The following is a 24,983-nucleotide window of genomic DNA, read 5'->3' as shown; positions in this document are numbered from 1 at the left end:
TTGATGATAAAAATAAAAATAGAAAACTCTCACAGAGGTAGTCTCACGTGGGGCTGTGGCCCATGGTCCAGCCAGATCCTTCCCCGGCCCCTGGCCTCCCAGCAGGAGGGAATGAGCTGAGTGGGCTGAGAGGATGGACAGCAGAGGGGATGTTTCTATTAGGCCATGGAAATGTTTGCTTTTCTTCCGCAAGAACTGGTTGTGGTCACGTAAATCACCCTGGAGGAAAATCAGAGGGTCCCCAAACGCATCTGTTGGTTTGGGATTTTAGAAAAAAGAAAAGAGGACAAAGACAACAATCTTTGTGATCGGCTTAAAAGTATTTTAATCATCAATGAGCAAGGGAAGAATAAACCCCCGGAGCAGGCAGGAACAAGGCCAGGGACCTGAGAAGGAAGGCCAGGTGGGGCTGCCCGTCCCCGACACTTGGGTCCCTCCGCACCAAGCCGGCACGTGCACGGGGCTGGCGTGTAGGCTCACGGGGTCCTTGCCTGGTTCCACCCCCGTGCGGACTGCTCTTCACACATGGAAGTTTAGGGTTAGGGTGTATGATGAGGTCTGGGGAGCAGATGGGGAGAGCCCCGGGGTTCCATCCTTGGGCGTGGGCAAGGGGTCTGTGAGAGTTTGTATGTGTGTAGTTGGCTATACCTGAGTATGTGTGTTTGTGTGAGTAGGTCTGCGTGGAGTGTACTCTGGTTGTTTGCAGCGTGACTGAATGTGTATGGTTGTAGAGCTCATGCTTGGGATTGGAGTTGGATGTGGGGGGATTGGTGTGGGATGGGGGTGTTTAGCAGTTAGGTACGTGCATATTGAGGATGTGGTTGGGGAGGATGTGGTTGGGGAGGATGTTGCATATACCCATTGCACACCCTTGTGCCCTACACATCAACACCCACAGCATACCCAGACACCCAGTACCACACCCAACACACATGTAACACACTCTCACACTCCTCCAGTAGATGTGCGTGTATGTGTGGGTGGCTAGGCTGAGTGAGTGTGTGTATGTATGTGTGGGGTACGGGTTGGAGTTTGAGTTTGGGGGTTGTGGTTACACTGAGGGGAGTGGTTTGAGACTGTGGTTGAGTGGATGTGTGTCGTACATGCAATGTGTGTGTGTGTCCGGTGTATGGCGTTACATTGGGCATTGACTGTGTTGGGTGTGCGTGTGGTCAAGGCGCACATGTTTGGAGGAGTGTATTTGAGAATCTGCTGTGTGCGTGTGTATTAGGTAAGGGAATGTATGTTGGCGCTGGGTTTGTGTATGTGTATTTAGGTGTGTGGTGGGATGTTGGATGTGCATTGAGTGTGTGTGTGTGTGTTGGGTGTAGGGTGTGGAAGCAGAGCTCACGCTGACTGGGAGAGATGAGTCTCCTGGCCCAGCCCAGGCTAGGATTTGAACCCAAGAAGCCTGTAGCCCTCACTTCTTCCCCCTGAAGTCGGGGTCCATGTAAGGCGTTGGAGGGGGCATCTGGGAGTGAGACTGAGCAGGGCCTGGAGTGGAGTGGTGAGGAGAGCACTGGTGCTGGCGGACTTCCTAGGCAGAAGGACCAGGAAACAGATCACCCTGTGCATCCAGAGAAAGCAATAGTGCGAAGGGGGAGGGAGAGCAGTAGGAAGAGAGGCGTGGGTGTGACGCGGGGACTTTGAGTGTCAGGCCAAGGAACGGAGACTTGATTCTGCAGGTAGAGGGCAGAAGAGGTGGAGCAGGCGTGACTGCAGGGCTCACAAATGGACGAGGCCCTAGTAGGGACAGTACTGCCAGCAGTGCTCTCAGGTACTCACAGGGTCCCTGAGAAGGGCACCCCTTCATGAGGCTTTGTGTCGGTCCTCCAGGGCCCTGAGCCGCCTGCAGTAGAGCGACTGTTTGACCTGGCATCCTCCCAGCACCCAGGGAGGCAGCAGGGCAGAGGTTGTTACCCTGTTTGACAGATGAGGACACCAGACTAGAGGGGAGGGAGAAAGAGGCCTGAGGCTCCTCCTCCCCGCCCTGGGCTTCTCCGCCAGCTGTGAAAGCCTCCATCCTGGGGACCTGGGGACATGGGGACAGGGTGCCAAGTATAGGTGGATCACCACAGTTCCCAAAGCACTGCCTCGTGAAGTCCAGAGGCTTCACTGCATCCTCGAGAGGCGGGTGTTTTGAATTTCTTTGTGCAAGTGTGACATAATCATAGGCTAGAAATTTTGCAAAACCAAAAAGAACAGATGACTCAAACCACCACAGTGGAATGTTTTCTTTGGTCCTGTTCCTGTCCATGTATGACATGGTGCTTAGTACAATGTCTGGCACGTAGGAAGTGCTCAACAGGAGTGATTTCAAATTCATTACAGGGATTTTAGAGTGAGCAGGGTCCGAGTCATGGACCAGTGTGGGCCTCATCTCAGAGCTTCCTTACATCTCTGTGCCTCAGGTTCCCAATGCGGTTGTTGAGAGGATTCTTAACAATAACGAGCACTGATAAATGTAACGCTGGCTGAGCAATTTCCTGTGATTCCAGGCCCACCATTGTCACTGTTTTTCACAGGCGCCTTTAGTCCATCGTGAGCGTTGCGGTCGTTTACTCAGCTTTTCTCCTATTGTTGGATCTCTAGGTTGTTCCTTTTCTTCCACTATTCATATTTTGTTACAGGAATGTTTCATTAACCATCTTCTTGCATAAAGCTTGTCTGATCTCCAGCCTGGGTGGGTACCCAGAACCAAGATGTCAAAGGGCACTGGAACCTGGCTCTTCTGTGCACAGGCACAGCTAGCCATCCAGCCCCTGGGGCAAGACTTTCTCCCCTCTGAGCCCTGTGTCATCCCCCCCAACCCCCGCAACACCTCTTTCCTGCCCAGGCCTACTGCTGAGAAAAGCCAGGGAAGCTCACTTGCTAATGTGTTAATGGGCTGGGCTTGGGCTCCCTCCGATGCTAATGGCTGAAAACATCACCCATGATTTGCAGTGGGTCAGTTCCTGAGCCAAAGTCTGCAGTCTTCACCCAATTTGAGCAGGCACTGCTAAAGGAAACAGAATCCTTCCTGAATTAAATTGAACCCAGGTTCCCCAAGGTTGGCGAAGGAGACAGAAAACCTTGGAGGTGGGCTCAGCCTGGTGGCCCTGGCTCCTGTCCCAGAGTTGAGTCCTCCTTTAGGGGTCCCTTGCTGCTCTGCCCCATATCAGTCCAGTGAGGCACCACTTCGCAGTTGGTGCCATGGCCAAAGGGTGGGCCATAACCTTCCCTTAAAGCCCCAGAGCTTCCGCTTTGCCCCTTCCTTGATGGGTGACGTGAGTAGGATACTGATCTGTGACTCTGTTTACTCATCTGTAATATGGGGATAATACCAACAATAACAATAAAGACTTGTTGCGGGAATTAAAATGCTTACTACATGTAAAGCGCTTGCAACAGGGCCCAGCACACAGTAAGCCCTCAATAAATGTTAGCTGTTCTTTGTTTAGCTCCAAAATGACTTTACTTTTGCAATCATGTTTCTGATAAGGGTCTTGCACCCAGCATATGTTAAGAACTCCTACAATTCAATAATAAAAAAGATAAATAACCTGAGTAAAAAATGGGCAAAGGACTTGAATAGACATTTCTCCAAAGAAGATACATGGATGGCCAAAAGCACATGAAGAGACACTCAGCATCATTTGCCATCAGGAAGCTGCAAATCAGAACCATAGTGAGATACTGTTTCACACCCACTTGGATGGCTTTAATGAAAAAGATGGGTAATAACATGTGCTGACAAGGACATGGACAGATTGGAACCCTCATACCCTGATGATGGGAATGCAGAATGGTACAGCTGCTTTGGGAACCAGTCTGGCAGTTCCTTAGACAGTTAAATGTAGAATTACCATATGATCTAACAAATCTGCTCCTGGATATATACCCCAAATAAAAGAAAGCATAGGTCTTCACAAAACCTTGAACATGGATGTTCATAGCAGCATTATTCATGATAGTCAAAAAGTGGAAACAACCTCAGTGTCCATCAACTGATGAATAAGTGTGGTGCGTCCATATAAGGGAATATTACTTAGCCACAAAAAAGAATGGAGCTCTGACACATGCTATGACATGAATGAACCATGAAAACATTATATGAGCAAAAGAAGCCAGTCACAAAAGACCACATATTGTGTGATTCTACTTACATGAAATGTCCAAAATAGGCAAAGCTACAGAAATGGAAGGTAGATTAGTGGTTGCCAGGGGTTACAGAGAGGAAGGAATGACTGCTAATAGGTATAGGGTTCCTTTTTGGGGTGATGAAAATGTTCTAAAATTGTGGTAATAGTTGCACAAGTCTGTGAATATACTTCAAAACCACTGAATTGTGTACTTCAAATGGATTGATTTTATGGTTATGTGAACTACATCTTAACAGAGCTGTTAAAAAAAAAAAAAAAGACTTTACTAAAGGCTCACAGAAGACCGCAGGAAGCAGACACACATTAACCAGGAAACCTGGCCCACCCACGACATTCCTCCTGGTTTGCTTTCACAGGGCAGAGGCTAATCCTCACCTTGCCAGAGCAGGTCAGCAACTTCCAGACTCCTATAGGCCTGTCCCCGAAAGCCAGACCCAGAGTTGTGGTTGCGGTGAAAGGCAGTGTGGCCATGTGTGGGAGCCTGAGCTGGGATAGCATTTGCCTGACGGTGTTGTCACAAGTTGAACGCTGTCACAGATTGAGTGGAAGTCGTGGGTTTAAGTGTGTGGCCCAGAGCAGGTGTCCACATGTCGTGTGTGGCCCTCCTCCCCTTCCCCTTACTGCCATGAGAGTCTCCCCACACACACCCCTCACGATGGACATGGCAGTACCAATGGCAGCACACTAAAGGTCTGGCAGATAAACACTCAGTGCTGCACGCAGACCCCAGTTTCCCCATTAGGGATGTGCAGAGACGGGGCCTTTTGTTGCAAAGGTCGAAGTCCAATGTTTGTGTGAGCAGGGAGGCCCTTGGACTCAGCCCTTAGCCCCGCCTTCAGGTGCACACAAGGTGTGACATGCCAGAGCCAGAGGGACCTGTGACATCATCTTCAGTCCCCGCCCTGCCACCTTGTATCTTACAGATGGTTGAGTGAGGCCCAGAGAGGGGAGGTGGTACACTGGGAAAGGGGAAGTGCATTTTTGCATTCAGGTCCGCCAGGGACTCTGCGGTGGCCTTGGGCAGGAGTTGTCTTTAAACGGGGAGCTGTTGAGAAGGATAAACAAGCTGGCCCAGGGTCCAGTTAGAGCTCAGCAGCTGGAGGGGAGAGATTCAGTCCACATTCAGCTCAAACCACCCCCATGCAAAGAAGCAACGAGAGAGACAGGCCAGCAGGAGGATTCTGTCCTTGAGTTTTTATATAGAAAACCCTAAAAGGTCCACACAAAAACTACTAGAACTAATCGAAGAATTCAGCAGGGTAGCAGGTTACAAGATTAATGTTCAAAAATCAGTTGCATTTCTTTACACTAACGACGAATTAACAGAAACAGAAAGTAAAGGAACAGTCCCTTTTAAAATAGCACCCAAAGTAATAAAATACCTAGGAATAAATCTAACCAAGGAGGTGAAAGACTTATACATGGAAAACTATAAACCATTGATGAAGGAAAGATATCCCATGCTCCTGGATTGGAGCTTTTAAAAATAACTATTTGTAAGAGTTTTATATGCTTGTTGCCGAAAACATGGAAAAACACAATAAGCATAGATTTATTAAAAAAAAAAATCCTCCCTGCTGCTCCCTCACAAAGTTTCAAGTCGGAGCTCTCTGTGCTGCTCCTGGCTCCTTGAAGAAAATGGAAATGGACTTTATGAAGCACATTTCTGATGAGAAATTACCATCATTCTGCCCTGGTGATCCCTGGCAGCCCGGCTTGGCTCACACAAAGGGAAAGGCGGACAAATAGAATTTGTCAGACCCAGTCTGAGCCCGGTTCACCGAGTTTGTGTTCCAGAATGTACAGTCGTTCCAAAGATGATGAAAACTCATCGTGCTGCATGCGGTTAGCAAATACACTCTAAGCAGGGCCCTTAGGATCTCAGCTTGCGTGGGCCTGCTGGGCCCAGTGGAGGGCTCTGCTGTGGGTGAAGTTCTGGGGGCAGGGTGTGTCCAGGGTTGGGGATCAGGGCCTGAGAAATGGGACCCCACAGAGATAAGCAACACCTTCCATCCGTTAAAGGCAGGAGCAGGTGGTGGAGGTGGAGTAGAGCCCGGGTCCCAGGAGCCAAGAGCTAGTTCTCAGTGGATGCAGCAGGAGATGGAGGGGCCTCAGAGGAGGACCCACTGTTGTTACCACCTCCAGCCCATGTTGAGCCTGGAGCTACTGCCTTTTTTCTGGATGTGAGGAGGAGGGTAGCCCCAAGGCCAAAGGTCAGGGAGCACTGGGCTGGAAGTCTGCAGTCCAGGCTCCCTGTCTTAGTTTCACCACTGACTTGCTGGGCAGCCTTAAGCCAGTCTCTTCTCTTTCCCCAGCCTCAGTCTCCACATCTGTAAAAGGGGTAGATTTAGTCTAACACCCCTTCCAATCAGACCTGTGATTTTAAAAAGAGCCTTTCTCTCTTTACCTAAAGGTGGGATAGGACACAGATGGCTAACCTAGATTGAGCAGATTGTTTCAGTCAGCGAACATGCCCCAAGCCCCTGCTATGAGTACAGGCCACTGCTGGGCCTTGGGTGAGAGGCCAGTTGGTGGGACCAGCACCATCCTGTGTATGACTCACACCCCCAGTGGGAAAAGAGAGGGACATGAGACTGACAGTTACAATCCTGAGTCCTAGAGGCTGTGACGAGGGAAGGATAGGGCTGTGGGACCCCAGGGGAACCTAGCCCTAATAGTAAGGGAATCAAGGAAAGCTCCCTGGAAGAGGTAGCATATGAGTTGAAGCTTGTGGGATGAGCAGGATTTTGCCTGGTGAAGTGGCAGGAGAAGGATACTCTGAGTAGAAGGTGACAGGAGCAGAGGCACATCAGTGCAGGCTGCGTGGAGAATGACACCCATCCCTAGCATGCAATAGTGCTGGGGGTGCAGGAGGCTGTCCATACCCAGAGGAGGAAGACCCTGCCATCTCTCTCTTTTTCAATATTTTGAAGTTTTATTGAGATATAACTCACCATAAGATTCATCCTTTTAAAGTGTACAAATCAGTGTGTTGAAGATGTTTACAACATTGTGAAGCCATTGTCACTATCTAATTCCAGAACGTTTTCGTCACCCAGAAAGGAAACCCTGTACTGTTAGCAGTCACTGACATCCTTGCCTCCACCCAGCCCCTGGCAGCCACTTATCTACTTTCTGTCTCTATGGATTTGCGTATTCTGGGCGTTTCATATAAATGGAATCACACAACATGTGGTGTTTGGTATTTTCTGTCTGGCTTCTTTCACTCACCATAATGTTTTCTGAGTTTATCCATGTTGTAGAATGTATCAGTATTTCATTCCATTTTTATGGCTGAATACTATTCACTTGTATAGATGTACCATTATCATTTATCTATTAATCGCCTGGTGAGCACTTGGGCTTTTTTACATAACTTAATAGATTTTAGACATTAAACTTTTAATTTCAAGATAATTATTGGTTCACATGCAGGCGTAAGGAATAGTAGATCCCATGCAGTCTCTTATCTCATTCAGCGCTTACAATAAACCTACAAGGGATGAATGTTAACTGTTTTCCAGAAGACAACTCTGGACCAAAGAGGCTCAGTAACATGCCTGAGGGCAGGAGCCAGTCAGCAACCCAGTACTGCCTGCTCCCAAGCCCGCAGCCCATCCAGATGGCTCAAAGACGTATCCCCAGACATTCGGCTGAGGCTGCAGAAAAGGGTGTTGAAGGAGCGTTCACTCCTCCCTGATGCAGGGAAGTGAAATTCAGCCTTGCCGCCCCCCATGCAGTCCTGTGGCTTGGACCTGCCAGTGTATCCTCTGCTCTAGGAGTGAGCTCATTTGTGTCCACTGTTTACCTGAGCCGGCCACTCCATCTCCTGAGACTCCTCAGTCATCGCTGGTCACCAAGTGTGAAACAGCTTGGCGATGTCTCCCAGGGAGGAGGCAGCCCTCTGTGCATCCCATGGGGTGGCCTGGGCTCCTGATGCAGGCACACAGCTGTCATCATGGGCTGTGTCCCCAGCTGTTTTGAAAGTTGGTTGCCATCCACATCTTCCTTGATCCTCAGATCCCCTCTGGAGGTCATCATGTTGTATTTATGTGGAAACTGAGTTCAGAGGGAAGTCCTTCACCCACATCACATAGGACAGGAGCAAGTGTCAGGTCCAGCCCTGACTCAGATCTTTTCTGGCTCCACATTGAAGGTGTGAGCACCCCCAGGTCCTGTTGTGCAGGACAGCTCACCCAAAGCCACATGCAGAATTAAGAAAGAAGTCTAGTTCTGCAACCTAACCTGTCTATGGAAGTACCATACTGGCCACTGTGACTTTAAAAAAAACTTTAACAAAAACAAAGTAGTATAAAATATAAAGCAAGAGTATAATGTATCAGGTAGAAAGTGGAGAGTAAAGTATAAAGAAAAAAGGAAAAGTTACCCCTAACTAGAGCCCTCGTAAATAACCACTGTTCAACATGTCAAGAGTGTTTTTTCAGACTTCCCTCTGCGTATGTGATGATCATACTCTTTACTAGGACGGCATCACACGAGACTTGCTGTTTGGTAGCTTGCTTCCTTCACCAAAGTGCATTTTGGACACTTAGCTATGTGCACTTAGCCGAGTGAACGACTGAGTGAAGAAATGAATGAAGAGCCAGTCTGCTCTCTTCTGCTCCTAGACAAGTCAGGCTTTGTGAACTCTGCCCAGATTGCCTCCTGGAGCCAGGAGCCTTCATCTCCATCCTGTTACTGACTCCCTGTCCTCGGACCTCAGTTTCTCTGTCTGCACTGGGGCCACTGGTGGCAGTGGGTGGTGTTGGAGCAGCGCCTGGGCTGACGCTCCACGGCCCCATCGTTTCCATCCTCACAATGACAGCAAAGTTGCTGAGCCTCAGAGAGGTTAGGTGGTTTGCGCCCGTCACAGAGTGGGAGCAGAGTCAGGATTTGAACTTGGGCCTGAATGACTTCAGAGTAGTCCAGAATGAGCATGCCCTAAGGATTCAGGGCAGCCATGCCCTCTCTGGGCTGTTGCAATGTCCCCACCTGTAACATGGGGGCCTCCAAGGGGCCTCCAAGCCAGTCCTGACATTGTGTGAATCTCAGGTCCCCACGCAGCCCAGCCCAGCCAGCTTCCTTTTACCCCTGGTCCAAGGTGGACCCAGAGAGGAGTCTGGCCCAGTATCTGCCCCAGAGCCCAGAGCCTCTGCAGAGGAACCACCATTGGAGCTGAGCCCAGGCACCCGAGGGAACTCCAGGCTGAGGAAACAGCATATGCGAAAGTACAGAGGTATAACGTTCCAAGAGCCCAAGTAGTCAGTGTTAGTGGAGACTAGAGAGGGAGAAGGGAGCTTGGGGAGCCAGCCACAACTGGAAGGCCCCCAGATGCAGATGATGGGAGGCTGAAAATGCCAGGCTGAGGGCCTTGGGTTGTATCCTGAAAGCAGTAGGGAGCCATCAGTGAGTTTTGAGCAATGATGGGGTCAGGCTTACAATTTAGGAGTCCTTCTGGCTACAGGGAGATGGTGGATTTGGGGGCGCTGGCCAGGATGGAGACAGAAAGCTAGTGAGGACAGTGGCAGGACTGGCATATATCTGGCACTACTGCCGTGGGGAGAAGGCCTCACCTGTGCCTGGGCACCAGCCCCACCCAGGCTCCCAACGTCCTTCCCCCAGGACAGAGCTGCAGACTCTGCTCTCAGTCCTCAGCTCCCGCTGGCAGCTCAAGGGCCCGGCTGGGCCCAAGTGCAAGGCAGTGATTTTTTTTCTCTGTAAATTATTGGTGCCCAAGTCATAGCTGAGTGGCTCAGCACAATGGCATCCTTCTCTTTTTGTCCTCCTTAATTTTAGAAGCCAGAGCTAAATGTTTTAATTTTACATTATTCCTGACATAATGCTAATGAGTTCCAGGTGTCCCGCCTGAGCCGGACTGCACAGCCAGGCATCTGGGCGGGGCCCAGCTCCCTGGGACGCCCCTCCTGCCACCCCCTTGGTTCTCAGCGAAGTGCCTCGCAGCGTGTTCCTCCATAAGGACCCCTTCCTGCTTTATCATATGGTTGTAATTTTTTTCAGTTTACTTGCTCGTTCTTCCGTGTGGCGACCACAGGGTATTTCTCCCTTGCTCGAGGGACAGAAGGTTCCCATGAGAGTGGGATGCCTGCCTGGCCCAGCAGAAGGCACACTTCCCTTTCAGACCCCTCCTCTCCCCCTCCAGGTGCAGGTGAGTGGTGGGAAGCGCAGAGCCTTCCAGAGCTTTCTAACCTGTGTTGTCTCTCCAGCTGGAGAATTTGAGTTTTAAAGAAGTAAACATTTTCAGGGGATCTTAAGTGGTGTGGTGGCTGTGCTTGCTAATATTGTTATTTTCTGGTGATGTGAAACATTTAATTCTTCGTTTCTAGTCATTTCTTCCCCATGGCCTAGTGTTTCATAAATCTACAGAACACTCGGCTTTTTGTTGACTGCAATGTGAGGACAGGGACAGGGCTTTGACACCAGACAGCCCTGGGTTCAGTCCTGCTGCCGCCTCTGCTCCCTGGGTGCCCTGGGCCATGCTGTTTGGGAAAGAGGGTGAAGGATCACCCTCTGTCCCGGGTGCCCTGATGAGCACAGACAGCAGTGCACAGAAAGGATGCTGCCCCCGCTGACTCGGAGGTACACCCTTCAGGGTCGGTTTTCCTCCCTTCTGCCTTTTCCACATCCCTGTGAGGGGGACAGACAATGATCTCTATTTTATTTTTTTGTTTGTTTTTAATTGAAGTATAGTCAGTTTATAATGTTGCGTCAATTTCTGGTGTACAGCATAATGTTTCCGCCATACACACACACACACACAAATATTCTTTTTCGCTATAAATACTACAAGATATTGAATATGGTTGCCTGTGCTATACAGTAGAAACTAGTTTATCTATTTTATATACAGTAGTTAGTATCTGCAAATCTATGTCAGGTCTGAACCTAAAGTTCACAAATGAGTGCAACAGAAAAAAATTTAACTTAAATTTTTCCTTGAACTCCCTCCCTGTTCTGCTAGGTAGAACTCCCTCCATAATGCTAGGTAGCAAATCTCAGGTAGTTCACAGAGCATTGCCCATCTTTTCTCTTAGTTGCATCTCAGTTGTGAGGTGCCGGGGGCTTACACTGAATCAAGGGATCCTCAGAGTTATTTCTCATGCTGGCACCTGCTGAGCCATCTAGCATCTCACCCCATCTTTGACCAGAGCCCACCTATGTCTGTCCATCTGAAAGGCTGCCCCTGGGCCAGCTCGGACTCAACATCTCCACCCTCATGCTGGGTAGGGACCTCCTGAGATAGCCAGAGCCCTGCCCTTGGCCCCGCCAGGGAGGAGCCCTGCCTCAGGTCCCACAGCCTAGCTATGGGTGCTGGCAGCATGCTGGAGCCTGGCCCCGGAGTGAAAGGGCAGAGCTCTGAGCCTCCCCACTTTGAGGGAACCCTGCCACCTCCCATGTCCTTCTTCCCCTCCAGTGTCCCTTTCCTAGCCGGAGCATCTTCCAGGGGTGGGAACACAGGAAGCTTTGCTCTTCCTCCCCACTAAGCCTCTCCTGGCCTCCACTAATTTGGGGGGCTCCTGCCCTGCCCCACGATTCCCTCAAGGCTCGTTAGTTGCTTCCTTCCTTCATTCATTAACAGATATTCACGCAAGCCCACTGTGTGCCAGACCCTGTGCTGGGCACTCTCAGATGGGTTTATGGAAGAAAATCATTTGAAATATTAACTGTGCATGACTCATCTCGGTCCCCAGAGTTCTTTCTGTTTGGCCCCAAGGCCTGGGATTTTGAAACCCAAAAGCCGGGAACTCACTCCTGTCTTTTCTGCTGTCTGCTAAGTTATCTCCTCCCTGAGACACTTGGGTAGGGTATGTGCCTGTGTTACATACCCATTTGACAGATGTGAACTGAGGCCCAGCAGGGAAAGGGACTTTCCTAGGACATCTGGCCCAGGGGACTTCTCTGTGGCTGAACTGACCAGGTGCCCAGCTTACAGCTGGATGTCCCCCACACAGTGGGGCAGTTGGGGGTTGGGTGACAGCAGCAGTGGTTCCCAACTGCTGAGGAGCCCCAGAGTGAGCCTGCGAGCCCTGGTCCTGCCTCTCTTGGGGTTGCTGTGATGCTGGTGGGACCAAGGAGGAGAGGTGTTCTACAGACTGAGGCACTTGACCACTGGAAAGGTTAGCCCCTTTCTCTTCCCAGCTTCTCATCCCTTCCATAGCTTGAATATCATTTGGGTTTTTTTTTGTTTGTGTAATTGGTTCCTAATGGCAATTGACCTTCCTTCACAGCTGCAGTATGAGAGCCGGGCTGTCACCGTTCCTTCCATCCATCGTTATTTGTGAATCTAGGCACTGGGTTCGATCAGTGGTAGGAGCATGCGATGTAGGGCCACATGGCCCTGTTCAGGGTGTGGGCCTAAGTTGCCATCACAGGGCCACACAGTGGATCCATGTGGGCAGCTGGGTGGGAGAGTGGTGACAATGCTGAGGCAGGTCAGCTGGCCCATCTATCCCACTGGGCCCCAGGTGTCAGGTCCAACCTAATTGAGACTCGTTGGATGTCCCTGAAGGTGATTTAGGAACCATCTTGCACCTTCCAAGCAGCCCCAATAAACATGCAGTCACCTGGCTCTGTTCCTGAGCACCTGGGAATCGCTCACCTCCTTTCCAGTAGGATCCGTGACTCCACACCCCCGCCATGACCTCCATGAGCCCCTGATACCTCAGAGCGACACACACCAGTGGCCTGGCCCAGCCCTCCACCCTCCCAAAGGACCTAGAGCCTCATGGCACGTTCCTGGTAGGATCTGAGCCCCAGGTGCACACGGGACAGGTTGCTCCCCCCCTGCCAACAGTCCCAGGCGGGAACTTTGCATGTTGTACCTGTGCCAGGAGTCCTGCTGACCCCACGTGAGGTTTTTTTCAGGCAGTGGGTGGACTGTTTTGGATCTCCTTTCTCCCCAGGTAACCCCAGAATGGAGTGGGCCCATTAATTAATGCAGCTGCCACCTGTGCACTCACCAGTCCTGGGTAGGTGGCCCTGGCGTAGTTAAGCCCAAGGAAGGAAAGTGACTGGTTTAAGGTCACACATTACCTGTGACAGAGCCAGGGCTGGAATTGGGCCTTCAGACTTTAATGTTTTTCACATCATAGACCCATCCCCTGCTGTTTCTTCTTGGAATTCAGGAGAGGAACCTAAAGGAGGACTCACATTTTATGAGCACCTGTCCTGTGCCCTGTACCACAGCCACACCCTGATGTCCATAATAGGTTTCTGGGGCCAAAAGTGTCACCCCATTTTGTGGGGAGCACACTGAGGCTCACAGGGGCCAGGAAGAGAAGGAATTGGACCTGAGCCCCAGGCTGTGCTGGTGTGGGGAGATGTCCTGCCCCGGCTGTAGGCACTAGCTTATTTGGGGGAGGGTTGGGGCCAGAGAGAACCTTTTCGTTCACCACAGCCCCTCTCCCTTCTCCTGGAGCAGCGCTCACCTGCCTCACCCCCAGGTCTTAGGAGCAGATGTTGACCCACCTAGAAGGATGTTGACCCACCTAGAAAGGTGTCGTCTCAGCAAATAGACCAGGTGCTTCTGCTTCTCATTCGGCTGTGGAGACAGAGTGGCTCTCCCGTCCTGGGGGTGAGCTCCTAGAGGCCAGGCAGGCACCAGAAAGGCCCTGGGAGTGTGCGGTGCTTGCACGGAGGGCGAGCAGTGAGAGACAGGCAGTCCTGGCCTCAGCACCAAGGTGGTGATCAGGCAGAACGAGGTCCCGGGCACTCAGCGACGGGCAGGAACAGGGAGGATTAGGGAAGCCCTGGCATAAGCGGGGAAGAGGGCTGAGGCTTGAGCTAAGCCTGGAAGGGCAGGGAGGGCTGGACAGGCAGAGGACATTGCATGGGCAAAGGCCTGTGGCTGGAGCTGGGAGGGGGCGTGCGCACTGGGCTAGAGGTGACCTGTGGCCCTGTCATGTTCTCTCCGGCCATGTGTATCCTCCCCAAAGCCAAGCCGGTCCAGCTGCCACGGGAAAGTCAGGAGGTACAGTTGCTAAGCGGCTCTTCCCACATGCAGCCTCAGCACTGCTCCCTGGGCTGCCTGGAGCCTTGTGGAGACTTGTGGGAGCATGACCATCCGTACATCTGGCTGTGATGGGTGTCGAGATGTTGGTGTGAGGATGTCTTTGTCCACTGACTTCTTGGAAGCCTTTGCTGGATGTTGCCTCCGGGTGAGTGTCTCTCCCTGTGCATCCACAAACCACCACGAGGCCATCTGTGTTCTGATATGTGAGCCACTTTTGGCTCGTGCTGTGTGTGGGGCTGCGTGTCAGTGTATCTGGAGTCCGAGGAGTTTGTATGTTTGTGCCTGTGGTGGGGTCTGGGGCTTGGGTGTTCTTGGGTATATGTGTGAGTGTATGTGTGTGCTGGCCTTTGTGTCTGTGGCACGAGTCCCTGCGTGGGAGGTGTGTGTGTGTCAGTGCTGTGTGTTGGTGTCCTCAGCTCTGTGTCTTTGACGTGTGCCTCGGATGGCAGGAGAGGTGTCAGAATGTGTGTGTGTGTGTGTATGTGTGTGTGTGTGTGTGTGTGTGTGTGTGTGTCTACATTTCTGGGTTGGTGGCTGGTGGCTTGGTGTGTGTGTGTGTCAGCCGTTCTGTTCAGTGTACCTTTTGCTGGGCCCTGGCCCCTGGCCGAGCCTCTCTCCACACCTCAAACAGTGTGCCACAGCTAAGCACAGGATGCTCCCTGCATCCCAACTGTCTCCCTGGGAGCTGACTCAACCCTACCATCCACTCCTACTCTGGGGAGCTCCACAAACTCTGGAAAGATGGCCTAGCCCTTTTGGCCCTCGCTGGATAGGAACAGGAATCCGTTTTTCACCCAGAAAGGGGACTTCCTGCTGGAGAAGGGCCCAGCCCAGAGCCTCCAGTGCAGTCCTAATGAGGAAGAAACCAGGGGTCTACAGCTCCACCCCACCAGCTTTGAAGATCTCCTCTCAAGGGCAGGCACAATCTGACGAGCAGGGGGAGGGAGGCCCCCTGGCCCAGTCTCCCTCTGCCTTTTGTGCGCCCCCACCCCTCCCTTGGCCCGCCAGCTTCTCTAGATGGTTGTGAAGGCCTGGAGAGCCAAGAGCTGCAGAGAGATCCCCATGCTGGCTTTGGATCTCCTGGTGCCTCTCGGGCCTGGCTGCCTAGGACAGGAGAGGGCCCAGGCACAGAGGGCGCTGGAGGCAAACCCAGGCTCTGTCAGTCCTAAGCTTAGGGTCTCTCTCACATAAACTCCCCAGGCCTCGATTTCTGCTTCTGTAACAAGGGGGCTTGTTGTGCTGGCCTAATGGGACTGGGAGATGGTGTTTGGGGAGCGTTTAGCCCAGTCCCGGTGCACAGAGAGACAGCTGCTGTTATGGCCATAGTCTCCCTCCTGCTCCTGTCTGCCCATTCATTCATTCACTCAGATGGCACTGGGTACCGCAGCTGGACCAGACCCTCGCAGCCTCACAGAGCACAGTCCAGGCTGGCGCCCTCCAGCCTCACCTCCCAGGACTCTCCACATCTGTCCCTCCCCTTCCTGCCTCCACCTACCCCTAGGGGCCCATGAAGCACGAGGCTCTGAGGATTTCCCTGTGGAAAACCCCATGGGGTTCAGAGAACAGTAACTGCAGGGCACAGTCCCCTTCCCCGGGTGTGGGATGAGGAGTGGACCTCAGCTCCCAACTGACTGGCCTTTCAAGCTGGCCAAACCCAGAATTATTTGACATCTTAGAGAAGGATCTGGCACCGTGCAGCTCTCCCATCCAAGTCATTGTTGTAAAGTAGGGTAAAAGTTTGTACAAAAATGAGAAGTTGATCCCCGAATGGCCTGCCAGACTGTTGTAACCCAATATATTTTACCCTTAAACCAGAAATGTGTTTGTTTAGAAGCAAGTCACTGTCAAATGCCAAAACTGGAGGCATTTCCTCCCCTGTCCCTGCCCATGTGCCCTGTTCCCCCAAACCTCCTCCTTGCCCTTTGTGTCCAGATCCTTAGCCAGAGCATGAGAAAAGGGGCCTCCCTCCTCCCTGGACCACGTCAGCTGCAGGGAGGAAACTTGACGTTCCTTAGGTACCCGCTGTGCGCCAGGTCCTGTGGTGGGCGCGTCCTCCTGTTTATTTCTAGCAGCCGTTTTCGCTGGCCCCATTTTAGAGAGGAGAAAGATGAAGGTAGAGATGGCACGAGACTTGCTGGAGCACATGGCTGTTGGTGGTGGGGCCCCAGCACAAACTTCTGTCTGCCTGGCTTCGTGGCCTTTGGCTTGTGGCAGTGTCCCACACCTCGTGTGTAAAACAGGGCGCCCGATCCTTCCTCAGGGCCCAGAGCAGGAGAACAGGCGTGCCCAGCAGTAGCTGGCTCCATTCCGGGGCTGCCCAGAATGACCTCACTTAGCCCTTTCACACATGCAGGGAAGGCTCAGAGAGGGCAGCTTACTGAGTGAGGTGAGCCCAGCCCTTTGGATTGTGACGTCAGACCCAGTGCCCTCTCCCCGCCCCTCAGCCAGAGTTTGAGGAGCCCTCGGGCTTGGTGCCCCCTCCGCAGCTCCTGGGACGGCTCCTCTCCATCTTTCATCTCCTGCCCTTGGTTCTGTGAGCTGCATGCAGCGGTAATGGATTGCAGTGGACTTTTTTCAATTAGGTTCTGCTTTTCCCCTGCCTGTTACTATAAAACTCCAGATGGTCTACGGCTTCACGGTTCCCGGGGTATTTTCCCCCGTTATTTGAGTCTTCTTCTGTAACATGCCCCACATGTGGGAACTGGGCCTTTCAAGGCTCTGCACTCCGTGCCTCAGCCAGCCTCGCTCTTCTCCACTGAATCGCCTCGGCTTTTCTGTCTATGTGGTGGCATCTCCTTTCAGAGGCGCCAGGGGAGAGGAGGGCGCCTCCCTTTCCCAGCATCAGCTCTGCATCCAGGGCTGGGCCTGGCTTTGCCTGGGAAGGAACCCAGGATGTGAGCCCAGCTGGAAATCACGGTAATAGCTCCCAAGTGCCATAGCCTGGTTTTGGTGCTTTGTGTAGGGGTCCCTGAGGCAGTGGCCAAAGCAGTTAGGGACACATACAGACAGACTTGCACATCAGCCAGACCTGAGATCAGATCCCAGCTCTGCCCTTACTGGCTGTGTGGCCTGGAGCCTGTGATGTCAGCTTTCTGAGCCTCATTTTCCTCCTCTGCAGAGTGGGGCTTGGATGGAGCCTCACTAGAATAGTGTGCTGTCATAATTAAATGAAACACACACAGCACCCAGCCCCTAATAGGTGACTGAGAGGGTGTCACCCAGTCACTTACATCATTGTGAATTCACCCCAGTTTCATCTCAGTACGTACTTTAATGTTTTTCCATGCTAAGTAAATAAGAAAAACCTAACACCCATTCTTACATTTTTCTAGACTGTTAGATGTCCCTTCTGTTCCTTCTCCCCTGTGTACCCCTTACCCACAGTAGCAACTCTCTCTGTTGCCCGTGGCATGCGAGCCTTTGCTTCTGGCCAGATAAATCTGTTGTGTTTCATTATGTGAGCTGGTGTGTTTCAAAATCATCCTGAGTAAGAGGTGCCTGGTAATTCTCTGGGTAGGCACGGTTGGCATCAGGGTCCTGGGCCACAGATGCTGCATGTGCTTTGTGGTTCACAGGAGCACCCACTCACCATGTGCCCAGGTGATGTCTCCATTTACAGTGAAGGAATATGGGCTCCAGGAAGTTAAATGAACTTGCCCAAGGTCATCCAGTTGGGAAGTGTGGATTTGCACCCAGGCCACTCTTACGCTGAAATGCAACAGTGTGGGTGTGAGAGTTAGAGGGGGCAGAGACCACCAAGCCACTGCCAGGGGCCAGGTCACACCAGCCAGAATACCAGGGTGAGGATTTCTATGTCCACCACCCTGCTCAGTCCTGGCTCTCCAGGGTAAAGGTGGTGGGGTTGGAGGGGGAGCAGACCTGAACAGGGTGCCTACTCCTCAGAGGTGGAGCCAGGACAGCCCTAGGGTAGCTCCCCATTAAAAGAGATGCTGAGGCACCTGCCCTTCGAGACATGCCCAGGCTGACACCTCCTTTATGTGCCTGAGCCAAGGGCTGGAGAGCCCAGGGTGTGTTGGGTGGGTTAGCGTGGATATCAGGCTGGAGGAAGAAGATGGGTAGTGAGGTGAGGGGTTAAGGAGTGAGAAGGAGAAACGGGACATGGTGGGGCATGGGAGCCCACCACGCCGAGTAGGACATCGCACACACACCCTCTTCCAACTCTGCAGAGGGGCAGCAGGCCAGGGACTTGCCACCCCAGGCAGAATGCCTCTCTGCTACTTACCCGCTCTGTGATCTTAAATGCTAGCTACAATGACGATGTTGAGCATTTACTGTGAAATCCTTGCAACCACCTCCCCTACCCATGGTTGGTAGAACTCACCCAGCTTTACAGATGAGGAGACTGAGGCTCAAAGAGCTGAAGGGACTCATCTCAGATCACTCAGAAGTGGAACAGACTAGACACAGAGCTGGTCGTCCCACGCCAGGGTCCATGTCTGCAACCACTGTGCTGGCTTCCCCCAGGCCTCAGCTCCCGACAGCAGGGGAGGAATATTTGCCCTGAGGGCATGGAGAGGATGCTGGGTCACACTAGTGACAGTACCAGGCCTAGCAGAGTGAGCACACAGGAGCTGAACCCATGAGCGTCCCTGCCCTCTTCTCTCTGCCTCTGTTAGCCCATCTGTGTGGTTGGTGAAGGGGGGGACCTCAAGGCCTTGGCATGTCTGGGATGCTGGCCCTGATAGGGGCATTGCTCTGCTGGGAGTGCCTGCAGCATCCTCATCCCAGACCTGTCCTGATGGGGCAGCACCCCTTCTCCACCTGCTGCTACCTCTGGTTCTACCTAGAGGGACGGTTCTCCCATCATGATGCCCTGGACAGCTGCTTATTATACCCCAGCCTGAGACTCAGCTCAGGGAAGTTCCCGTGGGGTGGGGGCGGGCAGGATGGGCGCAGGGCACCTGCACAGGTATGGGGTACCTCATTGAACATTGGAGGGAGATGTGTACACCCCTAGGCCCCAGCACCCCTATTCTCACCACCATTGCATCACAGTTCTAACCTACCCTTTGTTCCATGAATGAGATACCAGCCCTACTCTCAAGAAGACATGAAGACAGGGCAATGGATGTGCAGTGAAAACCTTCTTGCTGCAAGCTCAGGGTGTGACTGAGCAGCTGGGGGGGTGTTGGGAAAGGCTTCTCAGAGGAGGTAGTGCTTGAGCACCACGAGTAGATGTCTGCTTAGTGAGCGAAGGAAGGAAAGGCGTCCCTTCAAGGGAACAGCCCCAGCAAGCAGGCCTGGGGGCACGAAAGGCCCCTACGTGTTTAGGGCTGATCACTCCCACACGGCATAGCGTGTGGGGTGTATGCAGACAGGAGAGGCGTCGGGCCGTGTTGGAAGACCGTGAACACCAAGCTGCAGATCCTGGACTTCTGAAACATGTCTGAATGGCATTGTCAGTGAGTTGGAAAGGAAAGTGTCCCAGGAGGGGCACAGCCCAAAGGCTGGGGGTGGGAACAACTGCGCTGAGACGGAGGGTTGGCTAGACAGGCGCACAGACCCTGGTGGGGAGGAGAGGATAGACGGACCCCTGGAGTCCGGCAGACCGCCCCCCAAAGTCAGGAACATCACGCAGCACGCGAGGAGTTATTGCCTCCCGCCTCAGATGTCCACCCTTGCGGCTCGGCCAGAGAGGAACAAAGGGATTGGCTGGGGGCCCAGGGGCAGCCTGCTCTTCAGCCGCTGCTCCGCCTCACTTTAGTGAACTTGGCACAAAGCCATGCAGGAGGGAGAAGGGGTGGGGGTTGCCGCTTGTGGCCTATTTACTCCCTAAACAGGATTTCCTTCTGGTTTTAATGCACAGAAAAGGCACAACATCTGGAAATAGGAAGCGGAACAGTTTCTAAAATCCAGCTGTGGGCAGCTTGCCTTGGACCAGTCCCAGCAGAGCACGGCCTGCAGTTGTGGCCAGGCCTTTAAGGGAGAGGTGCAGAGGGAGCCTGCCCCCGACCGGTGTTGTCTCTGGGTCATCACGTCTGCCCTGGCCTGGGGGATGGAACCCATGGCTCAGGAGAGGGAGCCTGGTCTCCTCTGATCTCTTCTTCCTCGAGGGTCACCTCCGCCTGCCCACCTGCCCTGGAAGGCAGCAGGCATGGCAGTCACCTGGGCTTTGGTGCTAGATGTGGTCTGCATCCTGTTCCAGCCCTGTGGTCACCCCAGGAAGCGTCTGTCTCTGAGGTGGGGACAGTGAGGCCACGCATTTCACGGTTGTTGTGTGGTGAAACACGCAGCAGCACGCCAGGACGGACGGAGCAGGTGGGGCCGGTGTCAGTTCCTCCTCCCGCCCGTGGCGAGCACCGTGGGAATGGTGGCCAGACAGCGGGGAGAAACAGGAAGGAGTAGCCAGCCACACCGGAACCAGGGAATGCTCTGCCTGCCAGCATTCAGGCTGGGCTCTGGAGGCTGAAGGGGGATTGGGTGGACTGTACGAGATAGGGCATTCCTTGCTGAGTGCCTTGTGTGAACAAAGGCTTGAAACTGCCTTGCAGACCCTTGCTGTTGTGGATCTCTGGTGGGGAGTCAAGAGGGGCTGGAAGGTGTGGAGGGCTGGGTGTTTGAAAGCCAGGCCCTCAGGGCTTTAGGTGGGAACAGTGCGGTCCCATTCCTTCATCAGCGCCTCCTCAGGTAGCTGTGTAGAGAAGGGAGGGGGGAGTTTGAACTTAGAGGATTCTGGGGAGAGAGGGCAGAGCTGGGCAGAGGCTGCCGGGATCAGGGGCATCAGTCACATGTCTATGCTGTACCCACCACATGCCCACTGCCCAGATAAACAGCCAAATGATAAATCAAAGACACTGAGTTTACAAATGTGGTCATTGCTCTGACAGCAGTCAGCATCAATACTTGTATTCCAGGTGGGCAGAGCCCTTTGACAGTCAGTGTCCTACGCCTTGGGGGCCTTCATATTAGCCCTGAGTGGTGACCACACAGTCTCAAGTTTCTAGGCAAGGATACAAGGCACAGAGAAGTCAAGGGCACTGCACAAACGTCACTGGGACAGAGCCTAACTCAGATCCAGGTCTTGGGTTCCAAATCCAGGGCTGTCTGCACTGGATGTGTCCCTGCATCTTGTGCACTCAGGGCTGTGCTGCTGTTAGGGCAGCACGTCATTTTCAGATGCCACTGGGGGGCAGATCCATCCAGATCCAGAGATGAAAAGACCACTTTTTTCTTCAGCCCTAGGGGCGATTGCTAAGTCAAGAGTGCATTTGTTCTGGACACATCAGGCCTTCCCAGATAGAGTCTGGGTCCTGAGCACTTCATGGGGAGCTGAACTGGGGACACCTGGAGGCCTTGGGCAGGACCGGGGGGGGAGGGGGCAGAGGATGCTAGGGCCCACTTCCAGGCTGTGTGGTGGGCCTTCCAGGGGCTGCAGAGCACCCCTCACCGGCCTCTCCTGCAGTTTGAAGGCTGCAGCAAGGCCTTCTCGCGACTGGAGAACCTCAAGATCCACCTGCGGAGCCACACGGGCGAGAAGCCGTACCTGTGCCAGCACCCAGGCTGTCAGAAGGCCTTCAGCAATTCCAGCGACCGCGCCAAGCACCAGCGCACCCACCTGGACACGGTAGGGCCCAGGGCAGAGGCTGAGGGTGGTGGGTGGAGGACGTGCACACTACCCCCACCTGTCTAATGCAGGGTGGCAGCCGGCCCCGCGCAGAAACCCTGACTTCATCCTCAAGCCCTGTTGACGTTTTGGACAGGATGATTGTGGGGAGAGGAAAGTACTGTCATTATAGGATGTCTAGCAGTATCCCTGGCCTCTAGTCACTAGATAGGAGCCATGTCCCACTTGCCAGTTATGACAACCAAAAAGGTCTTTCAACATGGCCAGGAATCCTGGGGAGGAGGTATTAAACTCTCCCCTAGTTGAGAACTACTGTTTTAGCCCAGGGATGCTGGCCCAGGCACATCCCCACTGAGAGGGTGGGCTCGCCATCCTGCATCCTCTCCCCGGGCCTGTCAGTCACCCCAGAGCAGGTCCTCCCTGCTCATTCCACCCACCCACTCCGTGGAGAAAGGTGACGGTGGGTGAGCAGTTGAGGTGAGCAGGGCCCAACTCCTGGCCTCTGGAATAGTGACCTGGGCCCCAGATACCTATGTGTCCACCTTCTTTCCCTTGTTTGTGTCAGACAGTGTGATAACACACAACTCTGTCACAGTGTCAGTACAAGGGTCCTCTCTTGTGCATGCAGACCTCAGCGATTAACAGAGCGCTTCCTACAACATCGTCTCCCACAATCTCATACTGACCCTGCCAGTCAGGGGCTCACTAGCCCATTTGACAGGTGAGGAAAGCAGGGTCCTGGGAGGTTCACTGCCCACTCAGCTGGAAAACCCGGCAGAGCTGACTCAGAGCTGGGCCTCACACAAGTGTCACAGCGCCTATGTGAGGAGATGCACTCAGCCTGGGAGAACCCCAACCTGCATGTGCAACAGGAGATTCGTCTGTAGCCAGATCCTCATGTGGGCCCCCAGCCTGTGTCTCTGCTCTTTGTGCAAATGTTTGGGGAACTCTGCGGTGGGCGTGCTGAGAGACCTGAGTATCTGTCCAGTCCAGTCTGTCTAGTACACAGACATACAGATGAGGAAACAGGAGGGCCACAAAAACAACAGAGGTCAGAGCTGGAGGCCCTCTGGGGTTTCATAGATGGGAAAACCAACACCCAAAAAAGGTGAGGGAGGGGGATAGCAGAAATATCAGGGAATTCATGTTTTGGGGCCAGGCCAGGCCCTGGGCAGAAGGTTCTGCACATCTCCCCTCTCCCCTAATACCATACACACCTTCCCCCAGTTTAATCCTGGTGACAGACCACAAGGTGGGAGCCTATCCCTGTTGGGCAAATACAGAAACAGACTCAGAGAGATGAAGTCATTTACTGTCACACAGCCGGGAAGTGGCGGAGCTGGGACAGAAACCCAGTCTGCGCGAGTCCAAGTCCAGTGCCCTTGCAGGTGTGTCAGCCACCTAGGGAAGTGAAGAGCTGAGGGGACAGAGTAGGAGGGAAGAGCCCTGCCCCTACCCTGAGCCTGCCCCCTGTCCCCATCCCTCCCTTCTCAGGCTTCACTGCCACGGGGTCGGGCACATGAAATGAGGAGGCATGCTAACGAATCCCTCTGACTTCTTACCTCCTCACGTGCCTAGCCCTCGGGGCCCTTGGCACCGGGTCCTGGTCTTGGGGGTACGATTTGTGCCCCAGCACCCTGTTTACATCTCCCAGAGGCCACTAGGCAGCTGCGACAGCACCAGGCCTCTCTGCACCCTCCCCAAAGCCTTGGGGGATGTCCCACCAGGCATCTCGGGGTCACCTACTCTGACTTACCCCCTTCCTTGCTTTTTATTGCATTTCCTGGACCCAGCCCCAGAGCAACAGGCCTCTGGCCCCCACTTGGTGTGTGAACAGAACTCTGAGGGCTGGGTCAGGTCAGGCCCAGAATGAGCCCATAGGGTTATCTCAGGCCTGCATCTCCCCAGAAGGTCCGGGTGAAGCCTGGGAGGTGCAGCCGCCAAGACCAGGCCTGGCTCGCACCAGCCCCATGGAAACACCACAGGCGGCCCCGCATGGCTAGGCTGCTTTCCCAGCACCCAGAGCTCAGGCCCACCGGGTCAGCGCCGTACAGGCTGGGCCTTGTTTTGCAGAGGGGACCCAGTCGTGTCCTCAGCTCCCCTCTGGCACCAGAGAACGTGGGATTCTCTCCATGGGCACGAAAGTGGTGGGACAGACTGGAGAGAACCAGCCTGGGTTCCAGCCCAGCCCTTCACCTGATCCCGAGGTCCAAGGAGCACCACCCAGCCCTCTCTGGGCCTCAGTTTCCTCAGACACCTACCTCGCAAGAGAGGAAAGGGGGCATCAGCTGAAGCGATGGATGGGGTGGGGGCCCAACACAGGGTCTTCACAGCAAACTTGAGTCCCTCCTTTCCTGGCCTGTGACCGCTGACCAAATGCTGACCAGATCCTGTCGTGTCCCACACTCTCCATGTGGGGTTCGAGTCCTGATGGCCACAGACTGCCCTGGCCTCAGCTTCCTTATAGGGAAGGTGGGAGGTGATAATCTCTCCGTTGCCCACTTCACTGGAAGGTTCAGGGCTGCAGAAGACTGGGGGAACCCTCACAGAGTGGCAAATACACTCTTCCTCACTGTGAGATCTTGGGCAAAGCATCAGCCTCAATTTCCTCATCTGCAAAGTGGGGATGCTTCTCACCAGACGAGTGTGAGACTGAAAGTAGATCATGGGTGGCAGGTGCTGAGCACAGTGCCTGAACATCAGGAGGGCTTGGAGGTGAAGAGCTGTTCTTGAGCACGGACCTGGAGGGCTCTGTGAGGCACTCCATCCTCACAGCACGGCCATGAGTGTCCGGCTATTAACAAGGCTTTGGAGCCGGTGCAGTGACTCTAGGCCTGAGGCTTGGCTGCTGCTTGGGACAGCCACAGGGTTTCCTGAGGGCTCATGGGGGAGCCGGGCCGGAGGAATGTTCTGCACACGTCAGGCCCTGGAAAAACAAACACAGAGATGAGCTTTATGCCCTCTTTCCAGGCAAGTGCGCCTGCACACATGGAGTTCTGTTTGCTTTTTGACAAAAGCGTGCGGATTTGTATCAGCGTCCCCAAGGGACAGGGACTGGGACAGGACAGGGCAGGGCCCATGAGAGAGAAAAAGTGTGTGTGTGTGTGTGTGTGTGTGCGTGCACGTGTGTGTGTGTGTTGGTGGGGGTCAGGTGCATGAGAGAGGGGTCCTGTGTGTGTGTGTGTCTGTGTCTCCGTGTGGTTGTGTGGGGGCAAGTCTGAGGCCT

At 53.5% G+C, this 24,983-nt stretch overlaps 1 protein-coding gene across 6 annotated transcripts in view; it reads left to right on the top strand.

Moving 5' to 3' along the window:
• Positions 1-24,983, top strand: part of GLIS1 (GLIS family zinc finger 1) — a 210,960-nt gene that overhangs the window by 166,480 nt on the left and 19,497 nt on the right. For 5 of the 6 annotated variants that reach the window (XM_032494318.1, XM_032494320.1, XM_032494315.1 and 2 more), the window contains exon 5: positions 21,560-21,757. In XM_032494318.1, coding sequence (XP_032350209.1) covers positions 21,560-21,757 — 198 coding nt within the window. The remainder of the gene's footprint in view (positions 1-21,559; positions 21,758-24,983) is intronic. The other variant, XM_032494319.1, reaches the window with a different exon arrangement.

This window comes from Camelus ferus, chromosome 13 (genome assembly GCF_009834535.1).
Source record: "Camelus ferus isolate YT-003-E chromosome 13, BCGSAC_Cfer_1.0, whole genome shotgun sequence".
Taxonomy (NCBI): Eukaryota; Metazoa; Chordata; class Mammalia; order Artiodactyla; family Camelidae; genus Camelus; species Camelus ferus.
The sequence above is the reverse complement of the archived record's forward strand: the minus strand, read 5'-3'. Positions and strand labels throughout refer to the sequence as shown.